This window comes from Periplaneta americana, chromosome 17, assembly GCF_040183065.1.
Source record: "Periplaneta americana isolate PAMFEO1 chromosome 17, P.americana_PAMFEO1_priV1, whole genome shotgun sequence".
Lineage (NCBI taxonomy): Eukaryota > Metazoa > Arthropoda > Insecta > Blattodea > Blattidae > Periplaneta > Periplaneta americana.
Window position 1 is genome coordinate 6,686,392 of NC_091133.1, and position 26,352 is coordinate 6,712,743.

Below are 26,352 nucleotides of genomic sequence, written 5' to 3' on the forward strand. Positions count from 1 at the left end.
TAGTTCATTATAACATGTGTCCGGAAATGCTTCATTTCCGAGTTATGGCCTTCACAACATTGAAATTCACCGGAACGTTTTTCTTTCCGCGGGTCGTTGTCATTACAGAAGATGTTCAAAATGTCCACCTCCTGCTTGAATACAGACCTCACATCGATGTCTCGTGTCGACCTGGTTGGCAAGTTGGTATAGCGCTGACCTTCTATGCCCAAGGTTGCGGGTTCGATCCCGGGCCAGGTCGATGGCATTTAAGTGTGCTTAAATGTGACAGGCTCATGTCAGTAGATTTACTGGCATATAAAAGAACTGCGGGACAAAATTCCGGCACATCCGGCGACGCTGATATAACCTCTGCAGTTGCGAGCGTCGTTAAATAAAACATAACATTCGATGTCTCATTGACCTGCGAACTCGATCCCAAATTGCAGGAGTATTGCGTATGTCCTCAGATCATGCCACAATTCGATTCCGAAGGGATTCCAAATCAGGCACCGGAGACGAATAAACCAATGATTTTAAATGGCCCCACAAGTAGAAATCGAGAGGGTTCAGATCAGGTGAGCGTGGAGGCCAAGCAATTGGGCCACCTCTACCTATCCATCGATCAGGAAACCTTCGATCCAAGTACTGGCGAGCCGTACGACTGAAGTGTGCAGGAGCGCCATCATGCAATAAGTGTATGTGTTGACGATTGATCAATGGAGTGTCTTCTAAAACATGAGACATGATGTTTTCCAGGAAGTTTGTGTACGCCTGCCCCGTAAGTCTGTTTACAAGTACATGGGGTCCAACTAATCGATCACCAATGATACCGGCCGACATGTTGAGGGAGAACCGCACCTGGTGATGAGGTGGAACAGTTGCACGTGGGTTTTCATATGCCCATACATGCTGATTGTGGAAATTTGTTATGCCATCTCGTGTGAACTGTGCTTCATCTGTAAATAATACTAAGGCAGGAAATTTCGGATTTACACCACACCAGGGGCGTATTTTGCGGGCTACCGACAGTAGCCCAAGGAAATTACAAAAGAAAAAGTTTATAATATAACATAATGTAATAATTCTGAATTATTAGTTTTACCATAGTAATTAAAATTAAAGTAATTGTTAGATATATTTTGTGTAATAATGGGGTCAGCGGTAGCCCAAACCCTTTACCCAGTATACGCCTCTGCACCACACTGCTGCAAGAACCACTGACAGAACCTAACTCGTGCAGGGTAATCTGCTGGTGACAGGCCTGTGCACGTTGCAAATGATAAGGATACAATTGATACTCTTTAACAGTCTCCAGACAGTCGTATGAGGAACACTGACTTGCAACGCTACCCTTCATGTGCTGATAGAAGGAGTCATGTTCACAGCCTCCAGAATCTCCTCCTGTACTTCTGGAGTTTTAGATCTTGGTCGTCCCCTTCCCAAACCAGGAGAGTTAAATTTTCCATTCTCGCACAGACGGTAATGGAGACGTACAAATGTCTTTTGATCTGGACATTGTCGCTGTGGGTACCTCTCGTGGTACAAACGACGAGCCAGCGCAGCATTGCCGTCCGCCTTACCATACATGGTGTATCTCTGCCAGCTCTTGATTTGAATACATGTCGCGCAGTCTAACGCCTACACAACACTGAATGTAACCTTCGCCTCGGAATGAACTGTCAGAGTGCCCTCTTAATGTCTCCTTTGACGGCAACGACCTGCGGAAAGAAAAACGTTCCGGTGAATTTCAATGTTGTGAAGGCCATGACTCGGAAATAAAGCATTTCCGGACTCATGTTGTAATGAACTATTTTGATTGTCTACTTGTGGGCAATACATACCTGAAATTATGCCCCGCATTTTTAAACACCCTGTATATATTTATTAACAGCGAAAAGATATCAAAGAACCTTTGAAAATAATACTTCTGCAACGGCAGTAGTTCATCATAGGATAGGAAATTTCTTGTTAATTGTGAGGTGTGATTGTTAGCAATTTATTGTCTCATATTTTCTGTTAAACGAAGAACGAAAATAATTAGGTAAAATTAATGCAACTAGTAACATACGAACCTAAGCCACTTGCTGACAAAGTGCCCTGCACACTAATTAAAGTACAAGTGGCTACCTGCTCATGCATTATATGGCCTTGTCGACTGGATGTTCCCAGTATGCAGCCGTGCTCAGATGGCCTGTAACTCAACCTCATTACACATACCCTCATTCGTGAGAGAAAAATTAGTTGAAGGGTTTTGTCACCATGCTGTATCACGAAGTTCATTAGGTCAGTGCTTGTTACCAGAAATTCGAATATATAAATGTTCGTTGCCTATCGAGGAGACGGCCTCCAGATATGGAGGGTAGTTGTGAATATATTGAAGCAGTCGTGGGCAACCGATGAGGGGTGGTCCTCCAGCTTGGCAGTTGGGCGAAGGGATAACAACCCATCACCGTAAAAAAAAAAAAAAGCTTGTTACGAATCCTTCCAATAAGCCTCGTATATGATTATGTCTCGTGACGGAAATATTGCATGAAATGGAAATATAAAAATTGGAAATTTATCTTTTGAAGGGGTGGAGAAGTTCAAATATCTTGGAGCAACAGTAACAAATATAAATGATACTCTGGAGGAAATTAAACACAGAATAAATATGGGAAATGCCTGTTATTATTGGGTTGAGAAGCTTTTATCATCCAGTCTGCTGTCAAAAAATCTGAAAGTTAGAATTTATAAAACAGTTATATTACCGGTTCTTTATGATTGTGAAACTTGGACTCTCACTTTGAGAGAGGAACATAGGTTAAGGATGTTTGAGAATAAGGTGCTTAGGAAAATATTTGGGGCTAAGTGGGATGAAGTTACAGGAGAATGGAGAAAGTTACAAAACACAGAACTGCACGGTTTGTATTCTTCATTTGACATAATTAGGAACATAAAATCCAGACGCTTGAGATGGGCAGGGCATGTAGCACGTATGGGCGAATCGAGAAATGCATATAGAGTGTTAGTTGGGAGGCCGGAGGGAAAAAGACTTGGGGAGGCCGAGATGTAGATAGGAAGATAATATTAAAATGGATTTGATGACAGAGACTGGATTAATCTTGCTCACTATAGGGACCAATGGCGGGCTTATGTGAGGCCGGCAATGAACCTCCGGGTTCTTAAAAGCCAGTAAGTAAGTAGGTAATAAATGTTAGTACCATACACAATTTTAGACATTAAGATAGTAACAATACAAATTCGCTTTTTAAGTTACACCTTCCTTGTTTGTATCATATTTCATGTTAGTTCATATTTCGATTGATTTTATTCACAGAAATCTTACGTAGTCTTAGGCTATATGATAATTCCTGTTATATAAATTATAGTGAGAAAAGAATGCGGTTCAATATTTTTTATGTCATATGTATACACATTATTCACACACAATGCATCTATTTTACGAGAATTATCCACCTTTAAGACACAGTCGCTCGAAAAGTCTCGGCCACCTAACTATTGCAGTACAGATGTTTTCAATTGGAAATTCGGCCCTTGCTGCCTTGAAGGATCACTTCTGAAATTTCACATTGAGGTGCCTTTAATTGAAGACAATGCCCTCAAGGACAGGACAAATTTTGAAGTACAACCACAGTCTAGTACAGTGTTCTGCAACCGGTGTGACATGGCACACTGATGTGCCTCCAAAAGGTGAAAGGTGTGACGCAAACTTTTACGTATTATTGTAAGAAATTAGAAGTGCGATGGTTATCACGAGGTAAACAGCGCAAATTTTTTAACTTAAAGATGAGGTACTTGCATTTTTTACTATTGAGCATGAGTCTGCGGATTTATTCGCTGATGATGAATGGGTATCTAAGTAGGCATATCTTTCTGATATCTTCGTATATTTGAATTATCTTAACAGAAAAATGCAAGGTAAGAACGAAAATATTCTGATAAGATTTCAAGGATTTGTGAATAAACTGAATTTGTGGATACCGATTATTGAAAATGGGTCGTTTGAGATGTTCTCAACTGTATGGCCCCTTGCTGACGGTAATAAAGTGTTGATGGACTCAATTAAAGAACATTTAGTAATCTTGCAGCAGAAGTTCAAGAATTATTTTGGACATTGTGTTCAAGATTTCGACTGGGTTCGTGATCCATTCATTGTGGATTCAAAACATCTTCCAAAATAATATACTCGTACAAGAGGAACTGGCAGATTTAAAAGCAGACAGAACCTTTAAATTAAACCTTCTCGAAATGTCTTTGGAAACATTTTGGTTGTCAATAAGGAGTGAATACCCAGCTATCTCCGAGATGGCAGTTAATATATTATTACCATTTTCAATATATTATTGTCATTATGTGTGAACTGGGAATCTCGACGTTAACTGAAATTAAAACACCAAAGAGGGAGAGACTCAGATCCATCGATGAAGAAATGAGGCTTACACTGTCAACGATTTCACCACGGATCAGCCACCTTTGTGCAGCTAAGCAGGCCCAAGTATCACATTGAAGGTATGATTAGAGTTATTTACTTTAATATTAGTAATAGAAATGTGTATTTTAACAGTAAATTAAAATTCATAAATTGTTAATAAGATAATGAAAGAGTCGATTTCTCTTTTATAGGCTAATAATAATAATAATAATAATAATAATAATAATAATAATAATAATAATAATCTTTATTTTTATTATTATCATCATTATTATTATTATTATTATTATTATTATTATTATTATTAACTTGATTCTATTACATAATTATATTAAGAGACTCACATCATAGGTTTTTGAGGGGATTAACTTTGTGTGTGCTGTGTTGAGTCTAGGCCCGTCTAGGATGTGCCGTGAGTAGAAAAAGGTGGCGGAACACTGGTCTAGTACATACAGTCGCGAAACTAAATACGTAGGGAATATGCATCCTATGACAGTTGAACTTCAGTTGCTAGCCACTGGAATCACTACTATCGAACAGTCTGTTGTTCCTAGTACTCTCAGTTGCTAACCACTTGGAGCAATGTATTGCGAGAAATGCAGAATATCACCTCAAGCTTCGTGACTGCATGTACTAGACTGTGGTACAATGTTTTGTGGCCGGAGATGCCATGTCACAGAGCACGTCACCAGGTTATATGAAATCAGCAACATGGAGCTCAAGGCAGCTCTGCGTAGACTTTAGTCTTGTAAACTGGGGCAGAAAATTAGTGTGAACCCCACTGTTTATTTGTAAGTAAATTTTAACTCATATTTTTCAAGAGAGGCTACTACATAGTTTCTTGTTACACTTTGACTCTTGCTGTTAACACATTTGTCACGGATATACAACTGAGTTGGACCAGGATAACTCACACCCATGCAAACCATCTCTGTAGTAAGGTCATGGCCCTTTTTAATTTTTCCAGCTCTTTCACATACTTCCTGAGTACTCGACTCATGAAACTTATTTTCCTAGCTAAAACTTTCTTCATTCGTTAAATTTTGTCATCGTTGAGCATAGTTCTGTGTTGACAATTATTGCCATATTTCGGCAGAAGAAGTCTTGAATTCAATACCCTCTGCTGTTTAGCTATAGAGTCGGTAAGTGCCCACTACTTCGACGATAATCTCAAAGACCATCACTAAGCATTATGGATGTTGAAATTTTGGAAGTGTAGAGCTTTCGAAACATTGCAATCTGCTTTAGCAGTGGATATTGGCGAATAAGGCCCTCCATAACATTGTGGTTTAATACCATGCAAACAGGTTTTACAATATGTGCCACATGTTTGTAAGAGTATTTATAATGATTTGAGAAATAATAATTGAAACGAATTTATGACAGAATAAATTTTTTTTTTTTTATGTTTAATATTGGTCGACCATCAAACTTGCTATACAGACCACTGTTAAATTATGGAATATCACATGCAGAATATCATGTTGAGGTTGGCTCTAAAGGCTCCTCTAATTAATTTAAATTAATTAATTAAACATTTTAGTCAATTATGTGAACAAAAATATGATGATTTTCTGTGTCAAATTTATGAAGAGTCGTCAGTATCACTAAGAAGGATGTCTTGAGGGAGTTTCCTTTTAAGTCGAGATGGCTGACAAGATCTTGCTCCAATGTTATATGTCACAGCTCCAGGAACACCAGGAAGTTTGTTGAAGAAAGATTTTGACATTGAATGGATGTACTGTTGTAGTGGAAGAATTCCCAATTCTTGATGTAGTTGTTGATTTCTCACAAACCAGGAGGCATTTGTTGCAGTACGCAGGAACTTGTTCTGGAGAACTTGTAGGCGATGCATGTGTGTCTTATTTGCTGTCCCCCACACTGGCGCTGCATAAGTTAAAAGAGGTCGTACAAGCGAGGTGTAGAGTAGCATTGAACAGTCCAATCCAATTTGTGAACGTCTATTAACCAAAGGGTATAATTTTCGAATGCTAGAAGAGGTTAGTGTAACAATGCGAGTTATATGGGCATTCCATGTAAGTTTCGTGTCTAATAATATTCCCAAATATTTGACAGCTTCTTCACTGGAGAGCCATGTAACTTGTTCATTTAGAAGAACCAAAGGAGGTGGATTATGAATAGGCCTTAAAGAGAAGATTTTAGCTTCTGTCTTGGTAATGTTGAGTAGTAATCTCCAGTCAGAGAACCATTTAGACAGCTCCTGTAAGGATGTCTGAAGAGTGCTGAGACAGAATAAATGAGAATACACTAACGTGAATTGTGTATGTGTTTGTGTTCTTCGCATCTCTGTAAATTTATAAATTAAGAGAGTTAAATAGACGCACTATAGACCTGTATATTTGTAAATATGTAAGTCAATTAACAACAATTACTAACTTCATCACACGAATCTCTTACTGTACCACATTTGAACCACGCCCCTTACATTTTGACGTCCACACCTGTGGAGTAACGGTCAGCGCGTCTGGCTGCGAATCCCGGTCGGGCCAAGTTACCTGGTTGAGGTTTTTTCCGGGGTTTTCCCTCAACCCAATACGAGCAAATGCTGGGTAACTTTCGGTGCTGGACCCCGGACTCATTTCACTGGCATTATCACCTTCATATCATTCAGACGCTAAATAACCTAGATGTTGATACAGCGTCGTAAAATAACCCAATAAAATAAAAAAAAATACATTTTGACCTAAAAAAACATGGCGTGCTAATGTTCAACTGTCTTCAACCAGAAGGCGTTCTAGTCACTCTACAGTAATGTAACTCGTTGAAGCAAACCTATTAAGAAAGGGTTTTGAGGTTAAGTTGTGACAAGCATTACGCATTGAAGTGGTAGTGATCCTTTATAGGATTTTATTATATCGTATCCGTTATCTTTTGTCGGAATTGCATTACAAAATCACAATATCTGGAAACACATTATCTACTTGTCTTTAATTTATTGAAGTAAATATTAGGATTCAGGATCAAAGCATTCCAATACAACACACATAGATAATTTCTACACTCAGAATCACTACGTTAGTGAACTGTCACGGACACGGGTACACGAATAACTATGTATCAAGTTCGAACTCTACCAGTGCACTGGGGTCCCCAATTCGCAACTCGAAGCCTCATGTTGAACACAAGAGTCAATGAATGGATTTTCATGTCCTAAATTTCATTCGATCTATTTTTCGAATGTAATATCTGTCATATGGAGCATTCTCGCTCCATCGACTCCGTTACCTATATTATTTTTTGGGGGGATATTAGGAACTAAACAAATTTGAAATCTTGAAGACTGTATAGAGTATAATACTGGGGGTCAAAAATATTGAGGGGACACACCTTCCTTGTGTCCCTATTACTAACGACGCTTCTGCGCCCTCTGTGTGATAGATATGATGGAGCATTTTAAGATGCTTTTAATGAGGGACTCCATCTGTTCCTCGACTGACAATATAATTTTATTCAATTAGAAGTTATTATTTGTGCGATTTCCAAATGTATATGCCTAAAGTGAGACTATTATTTTCTTATTTTCTGCTTTTATATTATTATTATTATTATTATTATTATTATTATTATTATCATTATTATTATTATTATTATTATTATGTTTCCTATCTCAATCTCATAATGCCTGCTGTTGAAAATCAAGGTCAAATTGACTCAATTTATTTTGATTTTAGCAAAGCATTTGATGTTGTTCCTCACAAAATTTTATTAAATAAAGTAAGTAATTTTGGTCTCTCCACTAACTATGTTAATTGGTTTGAAAATTATTTAACAGATAGACAATCTTGTGTTCGACTAGGTAATTCTCTCTCGGTTCCATTTAATAGTTTATGTGGAGTTCCTCAAGGGTCTACATTGGGAGCTCTCTTATTTTTATTATATATAAATGATATAAGTAAAAGAATAAGTTCTAGCTGCATTTTATTTGCGGATGATCTCAAAATCTTTCGTAAAATTAATAGTTCGGTTGATTGTCAAATTCTACAAAATGACATTAATTCAATTTCACAATGTTCTGTTGAAAATGGACTGAAAATTAATCAATCCAAAACTTTTGTTATTTCCTCCTCACGGAAAACTATTTCCCTAAAATTTAATTATTCTCTTAGTAATGTCATAATTACTAAGAAAGACTGTATTAGAGATCTTGGTGTCTTACTTGATTCAAAATTATATTTCCATGATCATGTGCAATATATTTATACCCATTCATTAAGAATGCTTGGTGTAATTAGATCTATAACTTATTCTTTTTCTACTCCTCTGTGTTTATTAATTTTGGTTGCGGGTTCGATCCCGGGCCAGGTCGATGGCATTTAAGTGTGCTTAAATGCGACAGGCTCATGTCAGTAGATTTACTGGCATGTAAAAGAACTCCTGCGGGACAAAATTCTGGCACATCCGGCGACGCTGATATAACCTCTGCAGTTGCGAGCGTCGTTAAATAAAACATAACATTTAACATTTTAAATTAATTTTGTACTATACGTTGGTTAGATCCAAGCTTGAATATGCATCTGTTGTATGGAACTTCATTACTTCCACTGACTCGGCTAAATTGGAGAATATTCAAAGAAAATTTATTTCCTTGTGTTCGTATAGATTTTTACCAAATTCCGATTATAAATATGAGATTAATTGCAAGTATTTCAATTGCGGTAGTTTATTTACCAGACTTCAGGATCTTGATTATTTATTTTTTTGTAAAGTCATTAAGGGTGATATTGATTGTGAATCATTCATAAGCAATATCAGTCTTCGTATTCCTGCTAAGGGTTTAAGATTTCATAAAATATTTTATAATAGGAATTCTAAATTTCTCTCTCGGGTCTGCAGATGTATTAAGTATGCTAATTTGCATGGATTGAACTTGGATCCATTTAATGTGTAGTATATACTTTTTGAGTTTTTATGTAACTTTTATTAATTTATACCATTTGTTGCGATATGTATCATATTATTCTCGTCATTTGCATATCCTTACAATACTACTTATATGATTCCAGTCTTCATTTATATGATTTCATTAATTCATTTGTAATTCATTTTATTTAATTGCCATTATTTTAATTATTTCACTGTACTAATTTTAATAATTATTTGTATTTTGGTATCTATTCATTTTGTCATTACTGTTTATTTGTATTTGTCTGTAATTTTCATAATTATTTGTATGCACATTTGTTATTCCTTGTACACTGTGAATCTTGTGCTAACTTTATCTTGTGCTGAACTGTTATTGGCACTAGGCTGTTGTACAGCACAATAAATATTAGTAAATAAATAAATGAATAAATAAATTACTACTACTGCTACTCCTGCTGCTGCTACTACTGCTGCTACTGCTACACCTCCTGCAACTGCTACTGCTACTGCTGCTGCTGCAACTGCTGCTGCTACTGCTGCTGCTGCTACTGCTACTGCTGCTGCTACTGCTGCTGCTGCTACTGCTGCTGCTGCTACTGCTACTTCTGCTGCTACTCCTGCTGCTGCTACTGCTACTGCTGCTACTACTGCTGCTGCTGCTACTGCTACTGCTGCTGCTGCTACTGCTACTTCTGCTGCTACCCCTGCTGCTGCTACTGCTACTGCTGCTACTCCTGCTGCTGCTACTGCTACTGCTACTGCTACTCCTGCTGCTGCTACTCCTGCTGCTGCTACTGCTACTGCTACTCCTACTCCTGCTGCTGCTACTGCTACTGCTGCTGCTACTCCTGCTGCTATTACTGCTGCTGCTCCTTCTACTGCTACTGCTGCTGCTACTGCTACTCATGCTGCTACTGCTACTGCTGCTAGTGCTACTGCTGCTGCTACTCCTGCTGCTTCTACTGCTACTGCTGCTGCTACTGCTACTCCTGCTGCTGCTCCTACTGCTACTCCTACTCCTGCTGCTGCTACTGCTACTGCTGCTACTGCTGCTGCTACTCCTGCTGCTGCTACTACTGCTGCTGCTGCTTCTACTGCTACTGCAGCTGCTACTGCTGCTGCTACTGCTACTCATGCTGCTACTGCTACTGCTGCTAGTTTTACTGCTGCTGCTACTCCTGCTGCTACTGCTACTGCTGCTTCTACTGCTACTGCTGCTGCTACTGCTGCTGCTACTGATACTGCTACTGCTACTGCTACTCATGCTGCTACTGCTGCTGCTACTGCTACTGCTGCTGCTGCTGCTACTGCTGCTGCTGCTGCCACCGCCACCCCCACCCCTACCACCACCACCACCACCACTCGAATTGGGCGACTCAATGAGGCATTCGACTGTGTGGCAGATAGAACGGGTGCAACATTCGTGGACCCAAATTCGTGGATCAGTGACAGGGACCTGGGATGTGACGGAATCCATCTGAATCGAAGAGGAGCGATGGGACTAGGATCGCTGTTCTCGAGGGCGGCGGCAACGGAGAGGAGCAACGACCAGGAATGACGGCGGCAAATAGTATGTACGAGTACTATTACAACAGCGGAGGAAGCGGCGACGGCAGGGGCAATTGGAGAGACGGAGGCAGTAGCAGCAGCCACAGCGGAAACAACAGGGCTCACCAATATTATGTCATGTAATGGTAAGTCTTTAGTAGTGCTGCAGGTCAATAATTGTAGAAGTATTTATAATAAATCAGTTGAATTCTGGAACATAGTAGATTCGCATAATCCTGACGTCGTAATAGGAACGGAATCATGGCTTTCCACCGAAGTAACAGATCAGAAGTATTTAGAAACGATTATGTAACATACAGACGCGACCGTGTAGGAACAGAGGGAGGAGTTTTTATATGTGTAAAAGAGTGCCTGCAGAGCGCTGAAAATTTTAAGGACTCTGAGTTCGAAATGTTGGGTATAGACAAAGCAGATGATTAATCACGAAAATATTATATATAATCGGTTTATACAGGGCTCCGAAAAAAGGCTTGAACGTACCGTGCAAAATAAGAGAGATGTTGGAAAACAGACACATTCGCGGTCAATATGTTATCGTCGCGGGGGACCTAAACTTTCCCCAGGTAAACTGGCACTAGTAAATGCACTCATCTGGAAACACAACTTAATACAAGTAACAGATAGGGCGACATGGGGAGATTCCTTTCTAGACATATTTCTTTTAAGACCCTCAGATATAGTCGCAGGTATTGAAGTGATTCCAGGTATTAGTGACCACGACGCGGTAATTCTTGAAATATTATTGAATGTTAAGTACAAGCAAAGTGTAACAAAGAACAAAAATAGCTTGCAATATAACAAAGCTGTCAAAGAAGGCTTCCAAATTATCTTAGAGAAAAGTACTCATCATGGGTAGTAAAGGGCAGTAGTGTAGAAGAATGCTGGGCGGAGTTCAAGCAGATTATATTAACAGGACTACAGAAATTTATCCCGGTTAAACATTTATCAAACAATCCCGATCTGGAATATTATAATAATTACATACGGAAACTTAAAGAAAACTATGGAAATCCTACAGCCAGCGCGAGGAAAGCGTTGTAAAACAAACAAAATTCTCACAACTATCGATAGAACTGCTTAATGCGAAGAAGATAGCGCAGGAAAATTACTTCAATAAACTTTTCAAAGGTGAACAAAATGGGTGGGGGGAATTTTATAAATATGTGAAGAGACGACGCAAGGAAAACTATTCGAGCCTCCCTTTAAAGAATGGCCTCAATGAATTTATTGTACAAGACAGAGAAAAAGCAGAAAAACTAAATTTTAATTATGCCATTGTTTTGGGATGAGGGCAATAATACCTAACTTAGCTTCTGGGGAAAATATGGGTCAGTTTTCTATCAAGCCTAGGGACATAAGGAGAAGGATCGCTAAATTGAAAACTCATAAATCAGTAGGACCTGATGGTATCGCCGGAGACATGTTAAAATTGGGAGGGGAAGCCATGATTTCCTATCTAGTGCGTATTTTTGAAATATTAATAAACAATGGTATATAACTCTTTGGATTATCCAGTCTCTACCGTATTTAATCGCGTAATTCACGCCATCGCATATTTCACGCACCCAAATTATTTACTATGTAATTTAACCCTTCAGTACTCGCGTGGATTACAATAGTAATCCACTGATATTTAATCCTCTATTACGTCACTGCCTGCAGCACTGCGTAGTTGAGCGTCAATGCAATTTCTCGTCACAGTCTAAGTGAGGCATTACTGGTGTTTAGACGTATTTGTCGCAACCCTTTGGAAAGTTATACGGAGTTTTATAAAGTGATGCACAATTTTTCCGAGTGGATTACCATTGTAATCCACGCGAGTACTGACGTCAGTTTTTTGTTCAGGTAAGTGAAATAGTTTTTAATATGGTTATAAGTGATGCAATGCAGTAAGTTTATGAAAAAATGTGTGACATCGTTCCATCCTCTTCGCAGTTTGCTCCAATGGGTACGGAAACTACAAACAACATTTGCAAATGGCTGGATGAAGATATGGATGATGGCATTGGAAATGAAAGTGATGATGAAAGCAACAGGGGAGATCTTTAGAATGAAGTTCACGATTCTAATTCAGAACAAGACAATGATGATGATGATGATGATGATGATGATGATGATGATGATGATCATGGTGGTGGTGATGATGAAAGACTAATGTCTATAAATGATGGAAACTGCTATACGGATAGAAAAAAGACTACAATTTGGCAGGAAGAACCAGTAGCTCAACGAGGGAGAAGACGAGCACAAAATATAGTGATTCATTTATCGAGCCCTAAAAGGGCTGCAAGAATTGCGCGGACCCACACAGAGAGTTTTGACTGCTTTATTGATCAGATAATAATAAATGTAATTGTAAGGGTACTAATATTTGTATTGAAAAAGTGAAGCGTAATTACGGACGTGACAGAGATTGCAAATTAACAAATGACGTAGAAATTGAGGCACTCTTGAGTATTTTGTATTTTGCTGACGCCTTGAAATCGGGAAGACTGAACGTAAGAGAACTATGGGATAAAAATAGCACAGGAATAGAGTCAATTTACCTGACAATGACCTACAATAGATTCTAATTTTTGTTACGATGTCTACTCTTTGATAACATTTATGACAAAAGGAAAGGAAAGAAATTTATGAATTGGCTGCTATACGTGAAGTATTAGAGTTATTTGTTCAGAACTCACAAAAGTGCTGTAGTCCAAGCGAATATGTAACTATAGACGAGCAGTTGGTTGCATTCAGAGGACGATGTCCCATGAAGAGTATATACCTACTAAACCAACAAAATGTTGGATCAAAATTTTTGCTAAGGTGGATATGAAAACATATTACACTCATAACTTGGAAATTTATGCTGGTATTCAACCAGACTGTCCATTTCACCGAAGTAACAGTGCACATGCAGTGGTGAAGAGGCTGGTTCATCCCATCAAAGGAACAGGAAGAAATGTGACCACCGATAACTGTTTCATGAGCATACCTCTGTGTTTAGATCTTCTAGAAAATGACAAAATTACACTTGTAGGAACATAGACAGAAAACAAAAGAGAAATCCCTCCTCATTTCACAACTACTAAGACAGGCAAGTTAACAGTACATTGTTTGGATTCAATGAACGCTGCACAATTATTTCGTATGTACCAAAGAAAAAAAACACTGTTAGCAATATCAACCATGCATTATGATAAGGCAATGGATGAGGAAACGGGAGGCAGCTAGAAACATGAAATAATATCATTTTATAATAGAACTAAATGTGCTGTGAATGTCCTGGAACAGTTATGCTCAGCCTATGATGTAAGCAGAAATTCACGACGCTGGCCTCTATTTTCTTTGACTTACTAAACATGTAATTTGTTTGAACTGTATGGAAGAAATGCGTAGGCCTACTTAGATAATTGAATCAGATGTAGATTAGGCTATCATGTGCGTTAAATCTGAACTGCAAAAACATCTGTAAAATATTATATGTTAAGTGTGAATGATTGTTACATCCCTGAATTTTTTCATTGCTACACCCCTGAGTGAGGTATTTAGTTATCAAATATGACGTAACAAAGGTCAGCAGTAGTGAACTTGCGTTTCCTGTGGGAGAGTTTACATCAAGAGATCGGGTGACCTTCAAACAGCGAATGAGCAACAATTCTAGATAACCTACATAATTATGATGATAGTGAACTAACTCATAACTATGGTGCAACAATAAATTATGACTCATAGACACGTCCAGTGTGGAAACATTATGTAAACATGTCACTTGAATGCAATTTGTGTACTATAATACGTTTCATTATTAATATTTATATTTAATACGTTCCGTTATGCGCAACATATCCATTCTCATTACTGTAATAACTGAAAACAATATATTTCTTAACATTTAAATCTAATTGCAATGTTTAAACCATGTCTGCAAACAAAAACAAATGTGGATTACCATTGTAATCCAGGTGAGTACTGGCGTTACGAAATTTAATGCGAGTAACGAAGGGTTAATAAATTAATTTCCTCGTATATTTCACGCATTTAATATTCGTGAAATACTGTAACAAGTACATGCTGAAACTTGAAGTAATGAGGTGTGTTATGTTGAGGAGCCCTGAAGGTACGGTATCTTAAATGCCGTAACGAGAGAGTGCATAGCGGTATTTGGGACCAGACAGCTACCTGTTACAGGCGCACCCTTCTCGTCTATGAAAGTTCTTTAAAAATACCTGTATAGGGTATTGACCTCCCGCTATCATTTGAATGGGGGTGGTTTGAAAGCTTTGTGTTGGATCGCATCAGTTGAGTTTGAGACTCGAAAAGGGAAACCTGTCGAAAGCCGTCTGTTAAAAGTTTTAACAATGAATGGTAAATCGCGATATTCGAGTCATACTGCGTCCTTCAAATTAAAAGGTATTGCGTATGCAGAAACACATGGCAACAGAGCAGCTGGACGTGAATTCACAGTTCCAGGATTTAATATTCGCTACTGGAGGAAACAAAAACAAACTCTTCAAGAAACAAATGCATCAAGGAAAGCATTTAGTGGGCCAAAAAGTGGAAAATTCCCTGATCTTGAAGACAAGTTACTAGGATATGTAAGGAAACTGCGTAATGATGGTTTCGGTGTGTCACACGAGATGCTACGGTATAAGGCGAAGGAGTTAGCGGCCGAGCTGGGCATCATTTCATCTCAATTCAAGGCGAATAGGGGATGGGCATGTCGTTTCATGAAGAGGAAGGGGTTATCTCTGAGAAGACGAACATCTTTGTGCCACCGGATGCCTAATGACTTCAATGATAAAATTATCGACTTTCGTAGGCATGTGATTCGGTTAAGAAAGGACAAAAATTACATGCTGTCTCAAATTGCTAACGCAGATCAAACCCCAATATAATTTGATATGCCGAATAATGCAACATTCACACAGAAAGGTGAAAAAAGTGTGTTGATACGTTCAACGGGCTGTGAAAAAGTGTGGTGTAATGTAATGCTTGCCATCACAGCTGATGGAGGGAAGTTACCACCTTATGTGATTTTCAAAAGGAAAACCATTCCTAAGATGACGTGCCTACAGGAATTCATATTCGTGCACAAGTAAAGCGTTGGATGGATGCTGAAATGGTTCGTGATTGGGTGCGCACGGTTTGGAATAAGCGACCTGGTGCACTGTTAAGGAAACCATCTTTGCTCGTATGGGACAGCTTTCGAGGTCATTTAGGGGACGACACGAAACGCTTTCTTACAGAGATGAAAACTGATATGGCAGTTATCCCGGGTGGGCTGACCTCAGTGTTACAGCCATTGGATGTGTCATTTAATAAACCGTTCAAAGACAATATGAGAAAGCTCTATTCAAAGTGGATGACTGAAGGGGGGCACAGTTTGACGCCAACCGGGAAGTTCCGGCGCCCGTCAGTTGGAGTAATGTGTGCGCGAATCGTGGAGGCATGGAAAATGGTGACACCTGATATAATTGTCAAAAGCTTTTTAAAGACTGGGGTCGCTAATGCACTTGACGGCAGTGAGGATGATGCTTTGTGGTGCACAGAAGAAGACGTGGAAAGTGAATCTGAGATAGACTATAGTTCTGATGAAGAAAGCACTGATGTACTGGAGGATAAATTATAACATTAAAAAAAATTGTAGTTTTGTCATTTTTACCCTTAAAAATACCAGCTTGTGAAATTCCTCGCTTAATTCACGCACCCTTAATTCATAGATCGAAATTGCGGGAAAAAAGTGCGTGAAATATTCGAGTAAATACGGTATGTCATGTAACACCTATCACGGGTTTCTTGATCATCTTCCTACACATACTGTGAAAAATGTAATATAATTTCAATATTATTCACCTATTACTAATATTGGGCGTTACACTGACGTCCTTCACACTAACAGCTGAAACAAGTACATAAGTCCATTATTTTCTTCAAGAAATGTAAATATATTGGATATTTATGTAGATAGGAACGGCCAAGCGGCAGAGGTATGTCACAAGTTTAGTGGGTTAGTTGAGAGGATAATTCTTTAAAGTAACTACCCTACTAATCTTGTTACATACCTCGCCTCCTGTCAAGTAACTAACCCACTAATGTTGTCACATACCTCCGCCACTTGGCCGTTCCTATCTGCGGCTCATAGGCTAATTACCTTATATTGTTACATGACACTATTTTGGGAAGTTTCCTAGTACCCGGTACTCATTACATAAGCCGTTAAGTCAGCCATTGCTGTATATTCATAAAAGATCTATATTTTCCCTGGACCAAAAATATTTTACAAACTGACTAAAATCACATCAAGTAACAAACCATTAAAATTATTTTCATAAAGGAACTACTGTGTAAACACAAAAAACGACTTATGTGACGCGTACTGGGTACTAGGAAACTACCCTATTTTGTATAAGCGTAAGTTACTTGATATATTTTTCACGTACTTTGGACCAAACCAAGATAGAACATTTGGAGTAAACAGCATCCATACACTTTCCCAAAATTTACCAATATGAAAGTTTAATAACTCGCGTAATAATGGAGATAGGAAAATGAAATTTGCGGCAAATGAAAGAGGGACGTTTTAAGTTTTATGTGTGATGTTGGCAACATTTGGTCATTGTTGTTGACATAGCTGTAATTAAAATGGCGTTCACAGTGCAACAATGTTCTGCACAAGAGCTTACGTCTGCATGCATACAAGATTCAATTGGTTCAAAAGTTGAAACCAAACGACTTGCCTGCACGATATGATTTCGCTAGTGACATGCTGTTGAAAATTGATATTGAACATGGATATCTGCAGAAGGCCGTGTTTAGTGATGAGTCCACCTTCCACGTCTGTGGGATCGTCAACAGGCATAATTGTCGCATCTGGGGAGCCCGTGTAAGTCTGTTCGCTGTGCCAGCAGGGAACTTGCAATTCCAAAGTCAACTATCCACTTTCAGTTTGCGTTGTAGTCCAGATCTCTTTTGTGATGTCGGTCGGCTCATAGTGGAGAAATTCATTTTATTCTTTGTACTCGTATATAAAAATTGGACAAGACGAAGACGTATTTACATTTGAAACTTTTATGTTAAGCACACTAGCACATTATCTTTGAATTGGTAGTAAACATATGTCAACTGTTAGTGCTTTTCTGAAAACTGTAATTCAAAATGTTATCAAATGCTCAAAATTGGTTCAGAAAGGGAAATCAACTAGCAATGCAATTCAGAATGTCATCGAAGAAACATATGAAAGGCAATCTCAAAGTATATGCTGCCAGGGTCATGGCGGACGAGTGGAAGGCTATTACGTCATACAAATTATGCATGTATGCATGACAGCCAACACTACACTAATTAGCAGGGTTGCCAGAGTTTAGATATACCAAAGAGGGACATATTTTATCCATCATATAATACAGCACTTACTTTTGTCTTAAAAAAAATAATAAAAATTATCCCTCTACGTATGTGCAGTTAGTGACTAATATAAATCTCAAAATTGCAATTTTGATAAAAGTCAAATTGTAGGTACAGGTTTCCAAGTACAAAGCAGTATTTATCTGGCTGTAAGTTACATCACATTTCTCTGGCGTCCTTTTGAAGGGCTTCTGGCAATAATATGTTTATGCAAAATTATTAACTTAATGGTTTAATAGTAGTTCTGTCTCATAGTTTTCCCCAGCTGTTTATTATTAACAATAAAGCACAAATTCCAAAAGATGTATCACGTGTGACAAAATATTTAATTTTCAGTGTTTATTGATTACAATGTCATAAAATTTATTGATATCTAAATTTACATTTTATTTTGTGCCTTAGCATACTACTGCTCAAAACCCATCATTTAACATACAGTATACATTTACAGAGTTTATATAGGCCCTACATATTTATTACTGGAGTTTAGCATTTTCAACAAGCTTTTTTCCATTCTCTGTGCCATGGATTTCTGATGAACGTCTGTTTTTAAATCTTTAGAAATATCATATTCACCACTGAATTCGTTGCTACAAACCTTACGCTTGCCAAAATATTCGTTTTTTCCAATGTTAAAAAACAAAAATTTTAAATGTAATTTAATTATTTAGGCCTAGAAGAAAGTAGTTACTAGGTAACCATAAAGTCGTACAAGTGATGTTAATTTTCTAAAGAAGGGACTTTTAGCGTCCTGCTTCGAATCGCAATGAGACTCGAGATTTTAAATGAAAATCGGGACATCTGGCAACCCTGCTAATTAGCGATGAGAGAAAGGCTGCTATCATGTATTTGAAAAGCCAATTACTTGCAACTGTATGGAATCGTGGAAGTAGTTTATAGACAGAACAGATACGCTGCCTCCAGCTCAGGCAACCCGTGCGGCAAAGGAACTGTTAACCAAACACATTATTACAGGGGCTCGATTCCCGTATAGACGTAATTCCTTGGAACATGTATGAGAGAATTGCAAATTATCGTAAAATCAAAATATACTAAAGTTCCAATGACGCGACAGGGAATGGACTGATAAGACAGAGAGTGGACTGAGAGGACATAGAATGGACTTAGAGGACAGGGAATGGACTCAGAAGACAGAAACTCGACTGGTAGCATGGAGAGATTGGACTGAAAGCACACAGTGGACTGGGGGAGAGATGGGGGAGAGAGTGGACTGGTAGGACAAAAAGTGTAGTGACAGCACAGAGATTGCACTGAGAGCACATAGAGGGGACTGGCAGCACATAGAGTGGACTGAGAGGACATAGAATGGACTGAGAGGACATAGAATGGACTGAGAGGACAGATACTGAACTGGTAGCACATAGAGCGTAGTGACAGGACGGATATTGGACTGACAGCACATAGAGTGGACTGAGAAGACAGAGGGTGGATTGAGACGACAGATAGTGTAGTGACAGGACAGTGATTGGACTGAGAGCACATAGAGTGGACTGAGACGGCATAGAGCGAACTCAGAAGACATAGAGTGGACTAAGACGATGGAGAGTGGACAGAGGGGACAGGTGGTGTAGTGAAAGAACAGATATTGGACTGAGAGCACATAGAATGGACTGAGGGGACGGAGACTGGACTGGGACGACATAGAGTGGACTCAGATGACATAGAGTGGACCGAGAGGATAGAGAGTGGACTGAGAGCGCAGAGAGTGTAGTGACAGAATAGAGGTTGGACTGAGGGCACATAGAGTGGACTCAGAGCACAGACAGTGCACTGAGAGGACAGATATTGGACTGCTAGGACAGAGTCTGTAGTGACAGAAGAGATATTGGACTGAGAGCACATAGAAGGGACTGCGAAGATAGATAGTGGACTGAGAGGACGTAGAGTGGATTCGGTTGACATGGAGTGGAATGAGAGGACAGAGAGTAGAATGACAAGACAGAGAGTGTAGTGAAAGTACAGAGGTTGGATTGAGGGGACAGAGAGTGGACCGAGACGATATAGAGTGGACTGAGAGTGAACTGTTAGGACAGAGATTGTAGTGACAGAACAGAAATTGAACTGAGAGCGCACAGAATGGACTGAGACGAGAGTGGACTGGTAGGAGAGAAAGAATAGTGACAACAGAGATTGGACTGAGAGCACATAGAGTGGACTCAGAGCACAGACAGTGGACTGTGAGGACATAGATTGGACTGAGAGGACAGATATGGAATGGAGGACAGAGAGTGTTGTGACAGAACACAGATTGGACTGACAGCACATAGAGTGGACTGAGAAGACAGGGAGTGGACAGAGAGGACATAGAGTTGTGTGAGAGAAGATAGAATGGACTCACATGACACAGGATGGACTGAGAGGACAGAGGGTATAGTGAAAGAACAGAAAGTGGACTGAGAGCACATAGGCTTGGCTGAGGGGATAGAGTTGAATGAGACGACATTGAGTGGACTCAGATGACATAGAGAGGACTAAGAGAATAGAGAGTGGACTGAGAGCACAGAGAGTGGACGGAGAGGACATAGGATTGACTGAGAGTACAGATACTGGACTTGTAGGACAGAGAGTGTAGTGACAGAACAGAGATTGAACTGACAGCACACAGAGTGTAGTTAAATTTATTGAAAATTTTGCGCTATGCTATAATATAAGAATCCCGATATATCGGTATTGTAACAAAAATAATTACAGTAACTTACCCCCTCGAGTTCCTTATATTGGCATTTCGATGTGTAACTTTTTATGCGGTGGTTAAAATCTTTCTGAGAACTTCAGTCTTGAATTCTCAGACTTTGTGAAATAAGTAGTGTAACATCCCTATATTGAACGTGGTCATCTGTGCTCACTTCTGTTTTTTTACTATGGAGACGTGTTATTATTATTACAAATGCTAGTAAAAATATCGAGATAGCTGCCCTATTGCCTGTTAATCTATGTTTATTTTTTTTTTTTCAGTCGCGATGAACGTCATCAAGATGGAACGTGATATCGACCCTCTGGCAATAGACATAAGTAATAACACAGATATGGAAGAGCAGAAACCTTTATCTGAGGTAATATCACTCAGACGCTAGATAACCATAACAGTTGATAAAGCGTTATAAAATAACCGATTAAAGAAAGAATAACTCATTTTAAAACGTGTTTCACATTTCCCTACATATATTTTCTGTAATAGCTTAATAATCATTCAGAAATGAAATATGGTTGCGTGTGAAAGTATAAAACGAATAAGCATGTACAACAGGTGAGTTAATTTGTAGTCGTGTTTTCTCATAAGTGATTAAAATAGGCCTAAAATAATTGTAACAATATGAAAACATTTATTCAAATTTATATCTGTTGACTAGACATGTTTCTGGACCATAGCTGTGAATCAGTACACATCAGCTCCAAACATTAGCGAACAGCGTCACCATTTAGAGTTTGGTTCTGCTCTTGGTGCCCAGTCCTTGTTCAGAAACATGTCTAATCAGCATATATTAATTTTAATAAATAATTTTATACTGTTACAATTATTTTATGCATATTTTGAAACTGTTCTAAATACAATATATTCAAAACTAATCCTCAGAATCACAGCATATTGATTACGACTACAAGGTCAGATGTTAAATTCGATGTGGATTTGACCAGAATTGCGCAGTGGAAGCATACAACAAGCAAGGCTGAATTACCTACTTATGGCTTTTAAGGAACCCGCCCTCACATAAGCCCGCCATCAGTCCCTATCCTGTGCAAGATTAATCCAGTCTCTATAATCATACGCGACGTCCCTCAAATCCATTTTAATATTATCCTCCCATCTATGTCTCGACCTCTCCAAAGATCTTTTTTCCTCCTGCCTCACAACTAACACTCTATATGCATTTCCGAATTTGCCCATACGTGCTATATGCTTGCCCATCTCAAACATCTGGATTTAATGTTCCTAATTATGTCAGGTGAAGAATACAATGCGTTGTGTAACTTTCTCCCAATGGAGAGGACAATTCCTGTATTATATCCCTCTTAGCCCCAAAATATTTTCCTAAGGAAGGCTATATATATATATAATTAAATATAATTAACTGAAGTCGGAACAAATAATGATAATAATGAAAATGTAACAATAGAAAATAATTTAAAAAAAGACACTAGAAAAGGCCATGGTTAGGGCTATAGGCCGAATTACGTTAACCCATGGCCAATACAATATTTAAAGTTAACTCGACTCATTAAACAGAAATTCACACACAACTGTACAATATTACGTAATTTGGAATACAAGGTAGATAAACGAGAGGGAGGAATGTTTCAAATGAATTTACTGAATGCAGAACCAATACTTTATCAACAGGCACATATCAAAATAACACTGGTCAACAGTCATTTTGCGCCAAACATAAAACTAACAGATTCTTACTAATTTCGACGTCCTGAATTCAAGAATAATAAGCAAATTGTTCCATCAGTTCGGGTTTTTGAGCTGCACAATATAATTCATTTTCTACGCATTTTATTAAGAAAATCACTGTATTTCGTTTGTAACTATTTTGTTTTACAAATGTGACGACCCATTATGTAAAAACAATATTACTATAAGTGGGCCACCATGTTAGAAGCACTTGTAGAAACGGAAATTATCTTATTGCCCTTTTACGAGTCTATTTTGAAGGAGTGAAATAGGTTCGCAATATGAATTCGCTTGTATTTATGTGATTTTACTTGAGATGTGCATTTCTTTCACTGTGAGCTTTAATTGCGGTACTGTACTTCATATTTTGCAATAGACCACTCTGTCAAAAACACTTCTTTTTTTTTTTATTGGGTTATTTTACGACGCTGTATCAACATCTAGGTTATTTAGCGTCTGAATGATATGAAGGTGATAATGCCAGTGAAATGAGTCCGGGGTCCAGCACCGAAAGTTACCCAGCATTTGCTCATATTGTGTTGAGGGAAAACCCCGGAAAAATCCTCAACCAGGTAACATGCCCCGACCGGGATTCGAACCCGGGCCACCTCGTTTCGCGGCTAGACGCTCTAACCGTTACTCCACAGGTGTGGACTCTGGCTTGTATAATTCAAAGTACGAATGCTTTAAATGTGCGGATTTGAAGGTTGTAGCATTGCTTCTTTCAATGCAATTAGGCTACACAAAATTTTCTGCGTTCTGTGTGAATGGGACAATATCGCTCGAGATAAGCATAATAAAATAAAACGACAATCACTAGAGCTAGAGAACAAAAATATTATACATCAACCCCTTGTGCCTCAAAGTAAAGTAATTTTGCCTCCTTCACACATTAAGTCAGGGATAATGGATTTTGTGAAAAGGATGAATCATGAAACTGAAGTATTTAAACACTTCCAGGAAAAATTTCCCGCTATTAGTAACTCAAAAATAAAAGAGGGTGTTTTCAATGGATCACAAATTATAGAAGTAATGAAGGACAATCACTTCGAATCTTTGTTGGAAAAAAAAAAAGAGAACCGCCTGCATTGCATTCAAGGAAGTTGTATTAAATTTTCTGGGTAACCATAGAAGTGAGAACTATGAAGAACTAGTGCAAAATTTACTGTTGGCATATGAAACTATGGGTTGTAACATTTCCCTGAAAATTCACTTCCATCATGGCTTTTTCCCCGAGAATTGTGGCGATTTCACTGATGAGCATGGAGAGCACTTTGAACTATAAATTTCAACTATGGAAAAAAGATACCAAGAACAGTGGAGTATCAATATGCTAGCAGACTATTGTTGGACTTTAGCTCGTGATGTACCTTATGCCTAGTGTAAAAGAAAATATGGAAAAGGAAAAACTGTAATCTTCTGAACAGTGAATTTTAACCTTATTTTCATTATATAAAGCAGTAGTTCGAATAGATATAAATTCGAAAATATCTCAAAAACTGTAACCAATAGCTGTTTTATATTGTCATATTCATATTCAGGAGTGTCAAATTATATAGAAAACATGTAGGCTATTACATGCCCAGCACAAAAAAAAAAGTTAAAATTTATTATGCAGAGTAATCAATACATTTATCTGTAATCCGGATCCTTCCAGAATATTAAGTCGTTCTAGCCTGCAGCTGCCGCGATCTCGAAACTTCTGTCTGTGTCGACAGCAGGAGTCTTCTATGTCTCTAGTCTATACTACGTGAAAGCAAGTTTCCAAACCTCTCGCCTGTACCAAGTGGGAGCAAATCTTCGGGTTACGATGTATGAGACCATGTCGGATTTCCAAGTATCCATGTATGATTACCTGCCTGTCCAAGAAGAATCTTTCGCTGTCTCTCGTCTACCCACAATTCCTCACTGCTGTGAATTATGGTACTTTCGGGAATGCCAAGTGAAAAGATGGCGCTCGCGACAAACAGGACACTAGTGACAGAGAACAATTTCGTCGATTGAGACGCCGTGCACGGCTCAATTTTAATCACTTATGAGAAGACACTGTTGTAATACGAATACAATTTAACATATATTATTTATCATAAGCAATCCCTGGGAGGGAAAGTTACAGCTACCAAAACACTTCGACTCCAGACATCAGCGAACACCAGCCGATTCACATTATGACTATTGATGATAGGACAGGAAACATGTCTAGTCATCATACATGAATTTTAATAAACAAGTGTTTAAATACTGTTACAATTATTTTATGTATATTTTAGTCATTAATAAGTATGTACTTGAACAAGACAATATATTATAGAGCTATTTTTTACAGGCTTAGTTACGATGTTTTTCGTACAGATTATGGCTCTACTGACTCTGGAGTGTGTACACATGTGGTCGTTGATTTCAGGATTTAATAATGGATTGGAGGGACTTTAAAAGTAGGCACTGTTTTTTTCGTGAACATAAATACATATGGTATGTTTCATAATTATTATGTTTTCTGTATTGCAGGAAGGAAATGTATTAGATTTGCAGGTTACTGGAATAAAGACGGAATCTATGGACCACATCTATGATGTAAAAATCGAGATGCCATTAGATGAAACTCGTGAACCAATTGACTTTCCCATCGTGAAAAGTGAAGTTGAGGTGAGTGCAGTTTATGAAGGGGTAGGTGGGTAGTTCTTCCTCTGTTATGTACTAGCTGATATGACTGCTAGATTCAGGTGACCAAGGTATACGATTATTGCTTTCATGCTGTCCATTTCTTCATCTTTTATCTTTGTTGAATCTTTTTCACCCCAATTTTGTCGTAGAAACTGCAATGCTGAACGTTCACTAAATCAGACACATTTTGATGATTTCATCATCATCATCTTCTTCTTCATGGATTAGATCATTACTGATCTGTTCCGGCTCCAAAGTATAGTTGATCACTCCATCTTTTCGTTGGTCGTCCTCGACTTCTGAGACCTTGAGGCTTATAATTTAGGATCATATGGGGCAGCCTTTCTTCATTCATTCTGCTGACGTGTTCAAACCATTTACTTCTATACTCTTCTATTTTTGTTACTATGCTGACTATTTGTAGTTCTTTGCTGATATCTTCATTCCTTTTCTTGTCTAAAAGAGTATATCTTGCTACATATCAAAGAAATCTCATTTCTGCTGCTTCCACTCTTCTTATCATGCTTTTATTAAGGGTCCAGCATTCCAAGCCATACATCAGTACAGGTGTCCACACCTGTGGAGTAACGGTCAGCGCGTCTGGCCGCGAAACCAGCTGGCCCGGGTTCGATTCCCGGTTGGGACAAGTTACCTGGTTGAGGTTTTTTCCGGGGTTTTCCCTCAACCCAATATGAGCAAATACTAGGTAACTAGGTCCTGGGTCCAACACCGAGTTGGATCCCGGACTCATTTCGCCGGCATTATCACCTTCATCACATTCAGACGCTAAATAACCTAAGATATTGATAAAGCGTCGTAAAATAACCTACTAAAATACTCAATACAGGTAAAGCTAAAACGTTATAGAACTTGAGTAAAGTTTCTCTTCTGGTTTTCCTTCCTAGTGTTCTCTTAATTGTGCCACAAATATGTTGGAACAGATTTAATTTTCTGTTAATATCCTTTGTCCTATCATTTCCTAGGAAGACCCCTAAATAGTTAAAATCAATTA

At 38.5% G+C, this 26,352-nt stretch overlaps 1 protein-coding gene across 2 annotated transcripts in view; it reads left to right on the plus strand.

Moving 5' to 3' along the window:
* The first annotated feature begins 2,428 nt into the window (after window positions 1–2,428).
* LOC138693404 (zinc finger protein ZFP2-like) overlaps window positions 2,429–26,352 on the plus strand; it is a 48,515-nt gene continuing 24,591 nt past the window's right edge. The window contains exons 1-4 of one of the 2 annotated variants that reach the window (XM_069817349.1): window positions 2,429–4,491; window positions 10,702–10,992; window positions 21,236–21,333; window positions 25,185–25,322. In XM_069817349.1, coding sequence (XP_069673450.1) covers window positions 10,980–10,992; window positions 21,236–21,333; window positions 25,185–25,322 — 249 coding nt within the window. In that variant the 5' untranslated portion in view covers window positions 2,429–4,491; window positions 10,702–10,979. Of the gene's footprint in view, window positions 4,492–10,701; window positions 10,993–16,590; window positions 16,795–21,235; window positions 21,334–25,184; window positions 25,323–26,352 lie in introns of those variants that run through there. The other variant, XM_069817350.1, reaches the window with a different exon arrangement.